Source organism: Canis lupus, chromosome 13 (assembly GCF_011100685.1).
Source record: "Canis lupus familiaris isolate Mischka breed German Shepherd chromosome 13, alternate assembly UU_Cfam_GSD_1.0, whole genome shotgun sequence".
Lineage (NCBI taxonomy): Eukaryota > Metazoa > Chordata > Mammalia > Carnivora > Canidae > Canis > Canis lupus.
Genome location: NC_049234.1, coordinates 22,836,520 through 22,851,753, shown reverse-complemented (window position 1 = coordinate 22,851,753; position 15,234 = coordinate 22,836,520). Strand labels below are relative to the sequence as shown.

The window sequence follows — 15,234 nt, the reverse complement described above, 5'->3', positions numbered from 1 at the left end:
TTAAGGTTAATATTGGTAATATTATAGCTGCTGTGATAGCTTTTTATAATTAATAGAACTAAGTGATTTAATAGCTTTTATAGCCGTTTAATTTTAGCTTGTATCATTAGTTATTTTTGATTAGAGATAAAGATTTTGTTGGGAGTCTTTGTGTTTAGAACTATTTCTTCTCTGCCTTTAAAAATATCATTAAATAACAAATACTACATTTTATTGATTCTTAGGTACATAGTTTTTTTTTTTGTAGAACTTAACATATCTGATATTGGGATCCATCTTATAACTGATATATGCATAGTTTAATTGGCAAATTTTTTCCCTTGTAGTTCACAAAGTAAGTTTGTATCCAATAAATGATGGGAAGTTAAACTTGATAATACTTGAGATTGCCTTCAAAATTCTAGGCTGTTTTTATTAATATATCAATCTAATAAATTTTGGAAATTTTTGCTTTTGGTGACAGTTATTAATTTATATCATATGAAATGAAAATGTGCTTTGCTTTGAATTTGGAATAAGTACATAATTGCAATTTTATTGCAATAATTCTGTATATACTATGAAATAATCTTTTAAATAAAAGAGCGGGGTGCCTGAGTGGCTCAGTTGGTTAAGCATCTGACACTTGAGTTCTGCTCAAGTCATGATCTCAGGTTGTGAGATTGAGCCCCATGTCCAGCTCTGCACTGGGTGTGGAGCTTCCTTGAGATTCTCTCTCTCTCTCTCTCTCTCTCTCTCTCCCTCTCCTCCTTGGCCTCTCACCTCCCCCCACTCTCCTATCCCCACTTACTCACTCTCTCTCTAAATAAATACATACATACATAAAAGAGAATAATTACTCTAAGCCAATTAGTTTATGTATTGAATACATTAATGATAACATATTTTTAAGCTATATATATTTATGCACAATAAAAATGAAAATTCTAAAAACATTTACTCCATTTCTAGAGTGCCAGTTACAGGTGTAAAATTATCTGGTTTCTTTTTGTACTAATTAGTTTATTTAATGACATTTGTGTGTCTCTTTAAAAACTTACATTCTGTCCTTCTGTTTTTTTTTTTTAAAGACTTGCAGGCTATGTTGAAGCTTTGGCTTCCAGATTAGGTCTGTCAATTCCTGATCTTACACCAAAACAAGTGGACATGTGGCAAACACGTGTTAGTACACATTTTGTAAGTACTCTAAATGGTTTATGATAATGAATTCAGGTAGCCAGAGCAAGATACTGTATAGTTCAGTCCTTTGAGAAATTTGAGACTAACTTGATTTGAGTGGCGTGTTTAACAAAATTGTCTAAGCTTTGGCAGTTTTCAGAAGAAGGTTAATTTTTTATTGTTTGTTTTGTGTAGGTGTATTTGATTTTTAGAATATTCTTTATATGATTCAGTTAAGAATATATGCCATGTACTAGAGACTGAAGGACATAAAATGAATATGAATTATAGTTACTTTTGAGAACTGTTTAGGTGAAGAACAAGGCATATAAACAAATTATAATTTTGTAGGACATATGCAGTTATAGAATCATGCACTAGATACAACAGTAGCACAAGTAAGAGAATTCATACTTGTGGGGAGAAATGTCTTTTGGTGGGAACATTTCTTGGTGCTTATTGGATCTAAGCATATTTGTGTATTATTGATAAGATGTTTACTGGTGAACAAGAGAATTCTGAGTACATTAACTAGCATGTAGAAAGACATGATAAAAACAGGGTATGTTCAGAGAAATACAAGAAATTAAGTATTGCTGGAGTATAATACTTACTAGTTGAAGATGAAGCAGCAGTAGGAAACAGCATTGGAGAAGTAAGGATAGATCAGACAGGAAAGACCATATAAGCTATGTTAAAGAGCTTGAACCTCATAACTAGGTGATGGAGTGCTAAGTGAAGAATTTTAAGTAGGAAGGAAAGTAGATATATTACAGTGCCACCAATTAAGTCAAGAAAAATGGAGGAAGGACAAGTTAAGGAAGGCTATGAGATCTTTTTTGATTCAGTAAGTTGAATTTGAGATGCTTTAGGACATTGAAGTGGTAATACCTAGTAGGCATTTGGCTTAAAAGTTAGAGAGGTCTGAATTAGAGATGATGAGTATTATCAATTATTCTTTCAACAAATATTCATTATTTTCTACTAAATGCATAGTACACATGTAGGAGTTTTGAATATATTGGTTAACAAAACAAGATCTTTTTTTCTATGGATCTTACACTCTAGCAGTGGAGAGAAGACCATAAAAAATTGGATAAATAAAATGTTTAATGTACCAAAAGTTTGCAAATGTTAAAGGAATTAAAGAAAAAAGAAAGAGCAGGGTAAAAGAGATTGAGAGTGCTGGGATAGAGACAGCTTGCAGGATTAAATAGGAGAGTCACTGCAGGCCACACTGACTGAAAAGGTGATAGTTAAAATCATGGGAGAAAGTGAGATTATACAGGACCGTGATTCTCAAAGTGTAGTGCCATGGCCAGAAAGATCAGCCCTACCTGGAAACTTGTTACAAATGCAAATCTCAGGCCTCACCTTAGACTCACCTATTTCTGTGTAGAAAATCATGTATATGTATCCATATCCTGCAATTTATAGATAAATTTAAGTGAGATTAGTTGTCTGATTTCTGCTAGAAATGTTGAGGAATCAGGATATTCTAACATTCTAGCAATTTGGCTTGACATTTTAGCACTACATTTGGGACCAAGAGAAGATTTTCCTTGGCTTTCTTCTCATGTAATTGATCATTGTTTTTTCGTTCTATATTATAAGCAGGTCCATTCCCTTCTCCTATTATAAAAGTACTTCAGTTACTAAGCTAGTGTATAGATAGATAGATAACAGATGGATAGATAATGTGTGTATCTGTGTGTATTTTGAAATTTTCTGCTAGCATATGAAGTGATTCTATTTCTTGGTTGTTGACTCTTCTTTTATGTTAGGATTGAATGTACTCTTGTAACATGACATTCAGTAACATTCAATTAATGAATAGCCTGAAGTAATTTAAGCTACTGATCAGTAATCTATTCATGGCATAAGCTAACTCTGAAATTTACCCATAATGGAATAAATGCAAATGAATATGCAGGTTCCTGTTGATATGGGTTATATTTTAAAACCTCATTTATAATTCAGCTGATTGAAATTCAGAAAATGTTTTTTTCTGAACTGTGTTACAGATGTACTCAAGTTCTTGGGTTAGCCCTAGTGTAGTTACTTGTAAGGCCTAGACTATCATAAGACCTGATAATAATATATAGGTAACTGATTTTTCAGTGGAAAGATGTTTCAGGTTCTGAATCACAGAGCTGGAAAAGGATATCCCACTTCTTTCCTCCCTCTCTGCCCTATTGACTTTATGCCTCATTGAGATAATTGGATTGGAACTCATTAACTGGCAGTCCTAGAGTGAGTGCAGGAGGAAACCCTTGCTTTCCATGGAAAATAGTAACAAGCATTCTAACAGAATGGGTGAGAAGTAGAAGAAGCAATGAACATTTCATGTATATGGGAAAGTCATAAATCTAAATAAAATCTTTCTCTGTGTATATAAATAAATATAAATGAATATAAAGTTTAAGGTCAAGATAAGGATCTAGGATTAAATTTTAGCATCTGGAATGAAGAAAATTTCTGCTTATTAAAGCTCTGTAAGAGTGATACTTTTTGAAGCTTGATGAAAAAGAGATGATGAAATGAAATGACATGATGAAAATGACAAATCTGACTATTAACATAAAGCATGGGCATACCACCACCACCATCACTATCACTACCACCAAAAACCCAAAAATAACAGAGTTGAAAATTTTTATGCAAGCTGTTGTCAAAACACTAATGTCTAATCTTGAAATTTATTAGAAACCCTGAAGGGTCTGATAGATAAATATGGATGATATATAAGAAAAAACATTGTATTCAAGATTGTTGATTATGTAGCTATCATAGCACCTGTAATGTCTGATAGAATTTGTTTTATTTATTTGCTTTTCTCCTTATAACTAATTGGAAGTTCCTAAAAGATAGAGACACTGCATCTAATTAGTTTTTGTTTCTCTGGTACCTAGCACAGACTTTGGCACATAGTAGATTCTCAGTAAAGTTTGTATGAAGAACTAAAACTTACCTGAAAAGATTTAACCCTGATGGTCATCATAGAAATTCAAATTTTAAAAATTATTTACAAAGATAAACATTTAAAAGTGTTCATAGTGTAGGTATGGTTGTAAAAAAATTGGTGTGTATATATACATATACATATACATATACTACATATATTTATACATATACAGTTGACTCTTGAACAACCTGGGGGTTGAGGCACCATCAACCCCCATGAGTTGAAAATCCATGTATAACTTTGACTTCTCAAACACTTAACTACTAATAGCTAACTGGAAGCCTTACCAGTAACATACATAGTTGATTAACGCATATTTTGTATGCTATATAGATTACATATTGTATTCTTAGAATAAAGTAAGCTAGAGAAAGGAAAATGTTGCTAAGAAAATCATGAGGAAGAGAAAAAACATTTATAGTACTGAACTGTAAAAACCCACATAAGTAGATCCATACCTGTGTTGTTAAAACCTTTGTTGTCTGAGGATCAACTGTATTTCAATTGGTATATATGTAGTTGCTGTCAGTTTTGCTTAGAATAGATAGCATGGTATTCATTATACTATGAATATGCACAGATGTTCATGTTATGTGATTTTTAAGCAAATCATTGGGAAGAACTATACAGAGAAATGTTTATTGTAATATCACACTGGCGAAAAAGTAGCAATGATTTTTAATGATATAAGGAGAGCTTTAAACATTAAAGGCCATCAATTCAGTGGAATTTAAGGAGTTTGATAATAAGTTTATGAAACAGTTTGCAAAGGGCTTATTAGAACAGGTGGCTATGGGGGAAGAATTGAGACAGAATACAAAGCTATGTTTACATAAGTATTAGACCTACATATAATTAGCTATATCTGGGGATAAATATTGAAAAAGGAATATATACAAAAAGGAGCAAATCCAAATATATTGAGAGTATTTGGTGAGTTTTTTCCCCCTATCTTCCTATCTTCAGATGATAAAATGTATGTACAATTTCTAAGAAGTGTTTTTCTACTTGAATATTTCTTTGGTGTTATTTCACGGCAATTTTCCTAGTTGCATTGAACTTTAAATATTACTTGTTTTAGAACCCTATTGTAACTTATTTTTTTTATTGAAGCGTAGTTGACATACAATATTATATTAGTTTCGGGTATACAACCTAGTGATTCAACAGTTATATATATATTAACAAAATAGCACAATAGGTATAGTCACCATTTATCAGCGTACAAAATTGTTACATTTTTTACTATATTTCCTATGCTGTACTTTACTTTCTCATGACTTACTTATTTTACAGTTGGAAATTTGTACCTCTTACCGCCCTTCACCTATTTCACCCATCCCCTCCATCTCCTCCTGTCTGGCAACCACCACTTTGTTTTCTATATCTATGAGTCTATTTCTGTTTTTTTATTTGTTTTGTTTTTTAGATTCCACATGTAAGTGAAATCATGTTATTTGTCTTTTTCTGTCTGACTTATTTCACTTACCATAATACCCTTGAGGTCCATCTACATTGTCACAAATGTCAAGATTTCATTCTCTTTCATGGCTGAGTAGTAGACTCCATTGTCTCTCTGTGTGTTTGTGTGTGTGCATGTATACATGTGTATACATATACAAATGTATGTATACATTTATACTTGCATACATGTGTGTGTGTGTGTGCACATACATATATACTATATCTTCTTCATCTGTTGATGGACATTTAGATTGCTTCTGTATCTTGGCTATTATAAATAATGCTACACTAAAAATATGGGTTCATATATCTTTTCAAATTAGTGTTTTTTTTTCCCTTGGGTAAATACCCAGAAATGGAATTAGTGGATCATATAGTATTTTCATTTTTAATGTTTTGAGGAACCTTCATTCTATTTCCCGTAGTGGCTACACCAATTTACTTCCCCACCAGCAGCGTACAAGGATTCCCTTTTCTCTGTATCCTCACCAATGCTTGTTTTTTTCTTGTCTTTTTAAAGACAAGTTAAATTAGTTTCAAGTGTACAATACAGTAATATAACAATTCTTTATATTATTACTCAGTGCTCATCAAGATAAGTATATTTTTAATCCTCTTCACCTATTCACCCACCTCCACTCTGGTAATCATCTGTTTATTCTCTATAGTTAAGAGTCTGTTTTTGGTTTGTTTCTCTCCTTTCCCTTTGTTTATTTTTTTTCTTAAATTCCACATATGAGTGAAATCATATGGTATTTGTCTTTCTCTAACTGACTTACTTCACTTAGCATGATACCCTCTAGATCTATCCATGTTGTTACATTCTTTTTTGTGGCTGAATAATATTTGTGTGTGTGTGTGTGTGTGTGTGTACACCACAACTTTATCTGTTCATTTATCAGTGGACACTTAAGGCTGTTTCCATAGTTTGGCTATTGTACGTAATGCTGCAATAAACACAGGGGTACATACATCCTTTTGAATTAGTGTTTTTGTATTCTTTGTAATCACATGGTAGTGTGATTACTGGATCATGTGGTAGTTATATTTTTAATTGTTGAGGAACCTCCATACTGTTGTCCACAGTGGCTGTACCAGTTTGCATTCCTGCCAGCTGTGCATAAGGGTTCGTTTTTCTCCACTTCTTGTTTCTTGTGTTTTTTATTTGAGTCATTCTGACAGGTGTAAGGTGATATCTCCTTGTAGTTTTGGTTTGCATTTCCCTGATTAGTAGTATTGAGCAGCTTTTCGTATTAGCCATCTGTATGTCTTCTTTGGAGAAATGTCTATTTTAGGTCCTCTGCCCATTTTTTAATCAAATTCTTTTTCAGTGTTAAGTTGTATGAGTTTTTTATGTATTTCGGATATTAACCCCTTATTGGATATATCATTTGTAGATATTTTCTCCCATTGAGTAGATTGCTTTGTCATTTGTTGATATTTTTTGCTCTGCAAAAAACTTTTTAGTTGAAGCAGTCCCAGTTCTGTATTTTTGCTTTTGTTTTTTCTTGCCTTAGGAGACTAGATCCCGAAAAATGTTGCTATAAGGCTGATGTCTGAGAGATTACTGCCTATGTTTTCTTTTAGGGTTTTTATGGTTTCAGGTCTTATTACATTTAGGTCTTTCATCCATTTTGAGTTTATTATTGTATATGGTGTAAGAAAGTGGTCCAGTTTCATTCTTTTGCATGTAGCTGTCCAGTTTTCCTGACAGCAGTTATGAGACTGTCTTTTCCCCATTGCATATTCTTGCCTCCTTTGTCATATGTGGCTTATTTTTATGTTTAAGTTACTATGATCAAAAGAAATGCGGTTACAGTTGAATTTTATAACACATAGAAATTGTTTATTGTAGAGACTTAGGCAAGGATTCTTCTATCAGGGATAAAATAACTTTCAAAAAATGTTTTCTTTTGTTTCCTTAGGGCAAAGCTGTTGGGGTGACTATTGGCTGCATTCTAGGAATGTTTCCTTTGCTTTTCTTTGGAGGAGGTGAAGAAGATGAAAAACTGGAAACGAAAAATTAACCCTCTTAGAATATTTATAAAAAGATGTAAACTGATGTACCTCAATTACTAAATATGCTGTCACAACATTTAGGAATTAAGACAATAACAGTGTATAGATATGGGATCAAATAATTCAGCATGTATTATGGAAAACACTAACTTATTGTGGCTTGGTTTTCTTAGGACATCTTTTTAACAAAATGTTTAGTATCCATTTTGTGTAAATTGTTGAAATGCTTTTTCACCAATTGTAGTCAACATTTTACCTTTTTCTTTATATCAAAATATCATTTAAGTATCAGCCATTGATGTACTGAGTTGGGTTTTGCATACTTGTTACTTCATGCGTATGCATGCATGAAAGGATCTTCTGTTGTCACTATTCTCTAATTACAACTCAGCTTTGAAATTTTTGCCACATTACTTAAGATGTTTCATATAAGTTAAAGTTTTTTTTTTTTACTCTATTTGGCAACATCAATTTTGTACTATTTTACACTGAACATATACAATCATATAATTTCAGTCATTTTAAAATTCTTATTCTATTCAAAATAGACACACACTTTATGTATTTTAAGTATCTATTACTCATTTGAATTTTCTGACCTCACTGTCTCAAGAGCCAGAGGTTAATCAGAAGTAAGTATTATGTGGTGTCCCTACTACATAAAACCGTGTATGTTAGTAAGTGTATTATTTTCATTGATTTTTTTAAATCTCCAATTTCTCAATTTTGAATCATTACATCATAGCTTCTGCTCCTGAGGGGAAGAAAATGATTATCTTAGGGTCTTTTATAAATGAGGATTGTGGAGTTAGAGTAAAATAAGGGGTTTGACCTGACAGTTGGAAATTAAGAGGCTAAAAATTTTTTTAGAGAAAAAGAAAATGGGAACTGTCAAGAAGGTTTATGATATAAGTGGTGAAGTTGAAGTGACATTTGGAAGGTTAATGAGATATAGATTCTATTGTTTAGGATGGATTTCTTTTTCCCCATTCTCATCTCAGATGAGGTGAGCGTCGTCTCATCTGAATTGACTGAATCGGAGTACTCCATACTCATAATCCTTATGTCTCATCTCGTTTAGTGAGTTTTATTTATGGATAACTTACTCTGAGGTGAAGACTAAATATTTTAGATATTGCTTTTTTGCTATGAATAGTCTAGTAGTCAAAAGCTATGTAAGGAGAAATCTTTTTTGTTCTTTTCTTGTGATGTTTAAATAATATTCTAGGTTGAAATTATTTATTTTCAGCCTTGCATATTTGACATGTATAGTACAACTATATATGAGTCATAAATTTTAATTTTATGAGCCCTTAAAATTTGTTAGCATGTGGCCTGTTATATATGCTAAAAAATTACTCTTACTTGTAAGAGTAAACACATCATGGAGGAGAAAAACTGAAAATTACTGTTTGGGCCACTGAAATTATTTATGTTGCTTGATAGATGCAAAAGAAGGGAAACTTCTAAGATGGCTGTATTTACAGTTACTTAAAATTTTATTTGCACATATTTACTTTGACCTCTTATTTTCAGAGGGGCTGTTTTTTCCCACAATGCAATTTGTTGTAAATTATCCTCTCTACACTTAAAAATAATTTAGGGCCATCCTTTAATCATAGATTTTTGAAGGAAAAGAAGAAAATAAATCATATAATATAAAAATAAGTATATAACATTCTTATTATGTACAAATAATACAGCACTCTCATTTGATCAAATTAGGATTATGGAACTTGACTTCTTAAACAGAATTGTGGTTTTTATCTTCCACATAGTACCATGTATACACCAAAAAGAATTTTTTAATTATTTTAGCTGGTAGGAATAGAGTGCTTATTTAAACAGGGTTTGGTTTTTTTTTTGGGGGGGGGGTGGTAAATGTCTAAGTGCATTTGTTCCTAACTTGTATATTGCCAGTCTTTTTTGTTTTCTAAAAAGTATTTTATTGTGGTGCTTAAATTTTCTTCTTGTTAATTAAATCCCATATCCAGAAACCTTGCCTGTGAGCTTAGAAAGGGCTTTACACGTTTTCACGTTTTGCTCTTGAAAGTAATTCAGTCCTACAGAACCCTTCAGTTTAGCTGAATGTCTGCAGAATTATTTAAGGTGTCAAAACATGGCATATATAACCTTCAGGTTGAAAGATATATAAATTTGGGGGCATAATAAAAATTTGAATCATTCAGATATTTAATTTTTAAGAAATGGAGCCCTTTTGTCTTTAACATAAGGTACACATCTTTTCAAGATCTTATCCTATGTGAGTATTGGTGCTTTGCACAAAGTGATTTCTGAAAAGTGGTTCCCTTTAAGATAATGACTTCATAAAATCATTGTTTCATGGCACCTGTCACAAATAACCTTATTTAAGATTAAAACTGGAATCTTTTTTCTCGTATTTCTTTATTGGAGGCACCATAACTATAGTTAAATACAACATGAGCTATTTAGTACTGTTCATTTGAAATTCATGTTGTCTGTGTATTATGATTTATTGACTTGTTGATGCATGTAAATTGGGTGCATTTTGTTGCCACTGTATGTTAAATGGTGACCAATGTTTTTACAAAGGAATTGAACAAAAAAAAAATATCTTTTAAGAAATTTGGAATGTGGTTTTGCTTTTAAAATTTGATTTTCTTCCTAATCTCTGAGGGAGGGCCCTGGTTATTATTACGTCACTAAGGGAAATGAAATAAATAAATGTAGTTTTTTTTTTTTTTTTTTTTTTTTTTTTTACAGGGTTGAGGCAATATCACTGATACAGTAAAATGAAGTATTTATTACCTCCCTGAAGTCCACACTGGAGATTTGTTTCAGATTATGAGAGAAGAATGATCCTATGTTGAGACAATTTGATCTTTAATGGGGTGTCAAAAATAAGATTAGAGAGATTGGCATAAATCACACTGATGGGTTTTTACACAGAGATATCCAGGCCTTCTGTAGAATAATGCCTCATTGACTCCTTTTTTGTAGGAGGTGAATTTTGAAGGTAATGGAAGTTTATCTTTCACACAGAAAGTGTGTGAATCATTTTGAAATAAATCGTCATAATTTGAGAATTATATTTTCTTCCCATCTTGAATGTATTAAATATAATGTCGTTATTTTCTTAGTGGTGAAGCACCATCCCCAGGACATTATTATTGTGCTGTGATGCCTCAGGAAAACTTTCATTTTCCTCCCATCTTTTTTTACTACTCTCACTTTTGGCAACTGCCTTCTCTCTCTAAATTGCCACTTCTCAGCTGTATGGATTTAGCAACTAGGTGGCCAGTCTCACCAGAAATTCTTTGGGAAATATTAGGCTCTGGAACCTGAGTGAGATGATGGTAATAATGATAATGTTATTAGCTCCCTTTAAAAAAATGTTAGCTCCCTTTTATCAAGCATTTATTTGCTGCTGTAGATATTTTACACACTTTGTCACATGTATTCACTTTAATAACAACGTTAAGTTGGTGCTCTTATTATCCCTATTTTATATTGGATAAATTTTATATAGAGAGTTAGTAGTAGACCCATGAGGTTAGTACTAATAAGTGGACTGGAATTCAGCTTTGTCCAAGTTTAAAGCCTGTGTTCTTAGTTACTATACGATAGAGCATCAGTTGTACAGACTTTGTAACATCTCTTCTATGCTTAGGTTTCTTTTTACCTCTAGACTCACGGAGTTGTTTTCTTGCCTATATTCTAAGGGAATTGTGCTTATAATCCCATCGTTAGTTTAAGAAATTCTGTGCATACTCTGTACTCAGAACTGTTTAAGGAACTGAGTGAACAGCTAAAACATCCTCATTCTCATGAAGTTTATTCTAGGGTTTGGGGGGGTGTCGATGGGGCAAATACACACTTAAATACTTCTTATTACAGACAGTGATAAATTCTAGAGAGAAATGGAGTAAAGTAAGGGGCATGGAAAGTACTGGTGGTCATATGTGGGGCATTATTTTTATAGAGTGGTCAGGGAAGAGCTGAAAGAAATGAGAACATTAACCTTACGTGTTAAGGAAATCTCAGACATGTGAGATATATTTCATTTTAGAATGTATTAGAAGATGTTTTGTTTGTTTTGCATTATTAATGCTTTCTGGATTGAATCTAAATACTAATATTTAAATATTAGAATTAACACTCCCTGCATATCTACTGACAGCAGTAGAGGGAAATGACCCAGAAGCCTGGGGAAGCTACCTGGGAATTCAGAAAGTCTGTGGATAACCCATCTGCAAATTATTTAGGGTTTGTTGTGTGCTCATAATGAAATCTTACTAACACATCATTTGTTTTTACCAAAGCAATAAATGCTATTGGTATATGAGTTGTAACACTAAAATTGGTTTTTCTTCTTTAACTTTTAGAAATGGAGTACTACTTAAAATAAGAACATATAACATTTTAATTTTGAAGCTTCAGGACTTTAAGGGCCTACCAATCTTATGCTGACAGCAATATGAAGTACATGGTGTTATGTGTTGGTTTTTTTTATTAAACTTTATGACATCAAACATGTTAATGCCATTGACAGGTTTATGAATGAAAAAAAATAGCAAATATTTTTATTGAGACCAATTAAAAAGAATAGGCACCTTAGAGATTGTGTGATTTCCCCACAACTACAAGTTAAATTTTTTGTTTACAGGAATAGAATGTGAGAATGATGACTGAAGAATTAAACTCAAAGGAACTATTTTTGGGGAGAGATGGAGTGAACCTTCAAAAACTGTTGGGTAAAGGGATTTTCTGTAAGAATTGTAGAATTCAGTAAAGATTTGACATTTGCTAATATGAAAGCTATACATTTGTATAGTGCTTTCCCATTTATAAAATAGTTACACAGATGCTAGATATACATGAAATTTAAGAGTTAGTTTGAAAAAAAAATGGGCATACCTTAATTAGAATTATAGTTTTTCTCTGCTATATATCAACCCCACCATCACCATTCGTGCACAACGGTGATTATTCTGTATCTCTTTACCATATGTCTCAAGTGTATTCTCTTCCTTATTTTCTTTTTTTTCCCCTCAACCTCGGACTGATGGAAATGCAGTTTTTAGAATGTATATTATGTCCCATGCTGTTATTTTTAAAGTATATAGGTCAAACATTTTCTCTTTTCCTCCTTTATTCCCATTTGGGAGGAGAGCAAATCTAAATTAATTTTAGTTCATTTTATATTTAACAGTTTTGACTCTTCTTTCTTCCATATTAATTCATACCTGCATTTCATAAGAAGGAAAAGATCTGACTATGCTTCAGATGTCAGTGCCACAAAGAATGGGATCTCATCTAACCTGTTCACTTCTCTATAATGCTTTGTACAGTGCCTGAAACACGGTGTAGATATTTGTTTAATGAGTCGATCTTTTCCACCCACATCACTGTGCACTTCTCTCTAGGAACTTGAATTCTGGCTTGACTCCCAGCCCATTCTGTATCAGTACTAAACACTTCTAGGACACATTCGTATCATTTTTGAATTTATCACATTTTGCTTCAGGTAGATTGATTCATGGTTCATCTACTGGCAGTTCTCTAGTCCATTGTTTTGTAACAGATAGTCAAATGTTTAATGGGAAATACAGTATGTATATATCTCCTGTTCTACTGGTTATCAAGGAAACAAACAGTCTTTGATTTGGCATGATTTATTCTTAGTGAACTTGTGTTGGGAGCCAGTGGTTACCACTTTATTTTCTGTTTAAGCTGTTCTAATTGTTCCCCTAAATATTAATATCAAGTATATTAGTCTACAGTTTCTAGAACCTATCTGCAGTACTTTTTTTTTTCTGAATAAGGCATTGTTTATCCAACTCTGAATTTAATAGTACTTTTCCTGATCTTATTATTCAGAGAACAGCTTTGTAATTGTATCTCAAATTCTTTCAGTATCACAAACCAAAGAAATTAAAACTTCTTGGCCTCCAGACTCCTTTACACTCTGAAAAAAATATTGAGGTCCTCAAAGAGCTTTTGTGTATGAAGGTCATAAAAATATTTATGCATTAGAAATTAAAACTGACAAATTATTAAAATATTTACTAATTTGTTTTAAAATGACAAAGCAATTCATGTTAACATACATAAATGATGCACATTTTATGAAAATTATTTTCTAAAAGTAAAGTTTAGTGAGAAGAATAACATTGTTTTACATTTTTTATAGATCAATGTCTGGCTTACTAGAAGACAGCTGGATTCTTGTATCTGTTTCTGCATTCAATCTGTTTGATAATTATTTTGTTTGAAATATATGAAGAAAATTTTGCCTCACACAGATACATAGTTGGAAAAAGGAAGAATATTTTAATGACCTTTTTATATGACTGTAGATTTATTCTTCGACACTACTAAAACTGTACAAGAGATAATTTCTAAACAGTTCATTGCACTATAGAATTCAAAACCGTATCAATAAAATTTTGCACTGGGTTTCATTAAAACCTGTTGGTCTACCTTGCACTCTGACTGAACATTTTTCCCATGCATAATTTTATAATACCACGTATTCAGCATTTGGAAATTACTGGTTCGCTGAATTACGCACATCTTCCCAATGTTAATACATTGCCCACATAAAATTTTAAAATCATGTTTAATATGACCAGTGATATCATTAAAAAAAAAGCCTCAAGATTGAGAAGCTTTCAAATTCAGATGGCAGATACATGTTTCCCAAAATTCTGATTTTTACTTGATAGCTTAAATTTTGTTACTGGGAACATATACCATTAGTTTTCCTTGAAGTGACAGTTCACTTCATGTTTGAGAAAATATCTGCCAAATATTCACGTCTGAATAACCAAGTTTATCTCACAAAACAAACTTATAATTGCTTCTCTTCAAGACTATTATGTTTTGGTATCCCCAGAAGTACTTTGTGCATATTTGCCATTTCATACAGAATATTAAAAAGACATTTACTCAACAGTCAAGGTTTAAATAGATGGTTTTTACTGCTTTTTGAAGGACACTGAGTGGAGTTTTTCTTCTCCCTCTCTCCCAACTGCAAGTCCATGGCAATGTAGAATACAATGACTACTAGTGCCTTTATTTGTTCTAATATTGGTGCTTTTACCTACCATGGCTTTTGCACCATCAGTGAACATGTCACCAAGTAAAAGAGGTTTATAAGGTCTTAGTATATTACAAAAATGGTTTTGACTTTATAGATTCCCTAGGAATCTTAAGACCACACTTTCACATTTTGAGAACCGCTGTCCTAAACTTTCCTAATTAGTTTAACTAGGTTTGGCTGTAAGTAACAAAACCCCAAAATAACTGAAACAAGATGGAGGTTTATTTCTCTTTCATATAAAATTGTAGTGGTATGTTGTCCAGGGCTAGTATAAAAGTTATGCTCCATAAAGTAGTGAAGCCCAAATTCCCATCTTTCTGCTTAATCATGTAATTTGTTTTTGTTCTCAGTCATCGCTTCATGATCTAAAATGGCTGCTTCAGCTCCAGCTATCACATCTGCAGCCTATGGAGGAGGAAGGAAGCTTGAAAAAACTTTTAAGTTGCCACATGACACATCTGCTTATGTATCAGACCCTCATCATATGAACACTGAACTAAGAGAGATGCTTGTGAATTTCCCCATCTGTATGGCTGAATGT

At 32.4% G+C, this 15,234-nt stretch overlaps 1 protein-coding gene across 4 annotated transcripts in view; it reads left to right on the top strand.

Moving 5' to 3' along the window:
• Positions 1–15,234, top strand: part of TMEM65 (transmembrane protein 65) — an 87,323-nt gene that overhangs the window by 57,586 nt on the left and 14,503 nt on the right. Inside the window, exons 6-7 of one of the 4 annotated variants that reach the window (XM_038555457.1) lie at positions 1,071–1,176; positions 12,255–12,400. In XM_038555457.1, coding sequence (XP_038411385.1) covers positions 1,071–1,176; positions 12,255–12,260 — 112 coding nt within the window. In that variant the 3' untranslated portion in view covers positions 12,261–12,400. Of the gene's footprint in view, positions 1–1,070; positions 1,177–7,512; positions 10,221–12,254; positions 12,401–15,234 lie in introns of those variants that run through there. The other 3 variants (XM_038555455.1, XM_038555454.1, XM_038555456.1) reach the window with 3 other exon arrangements.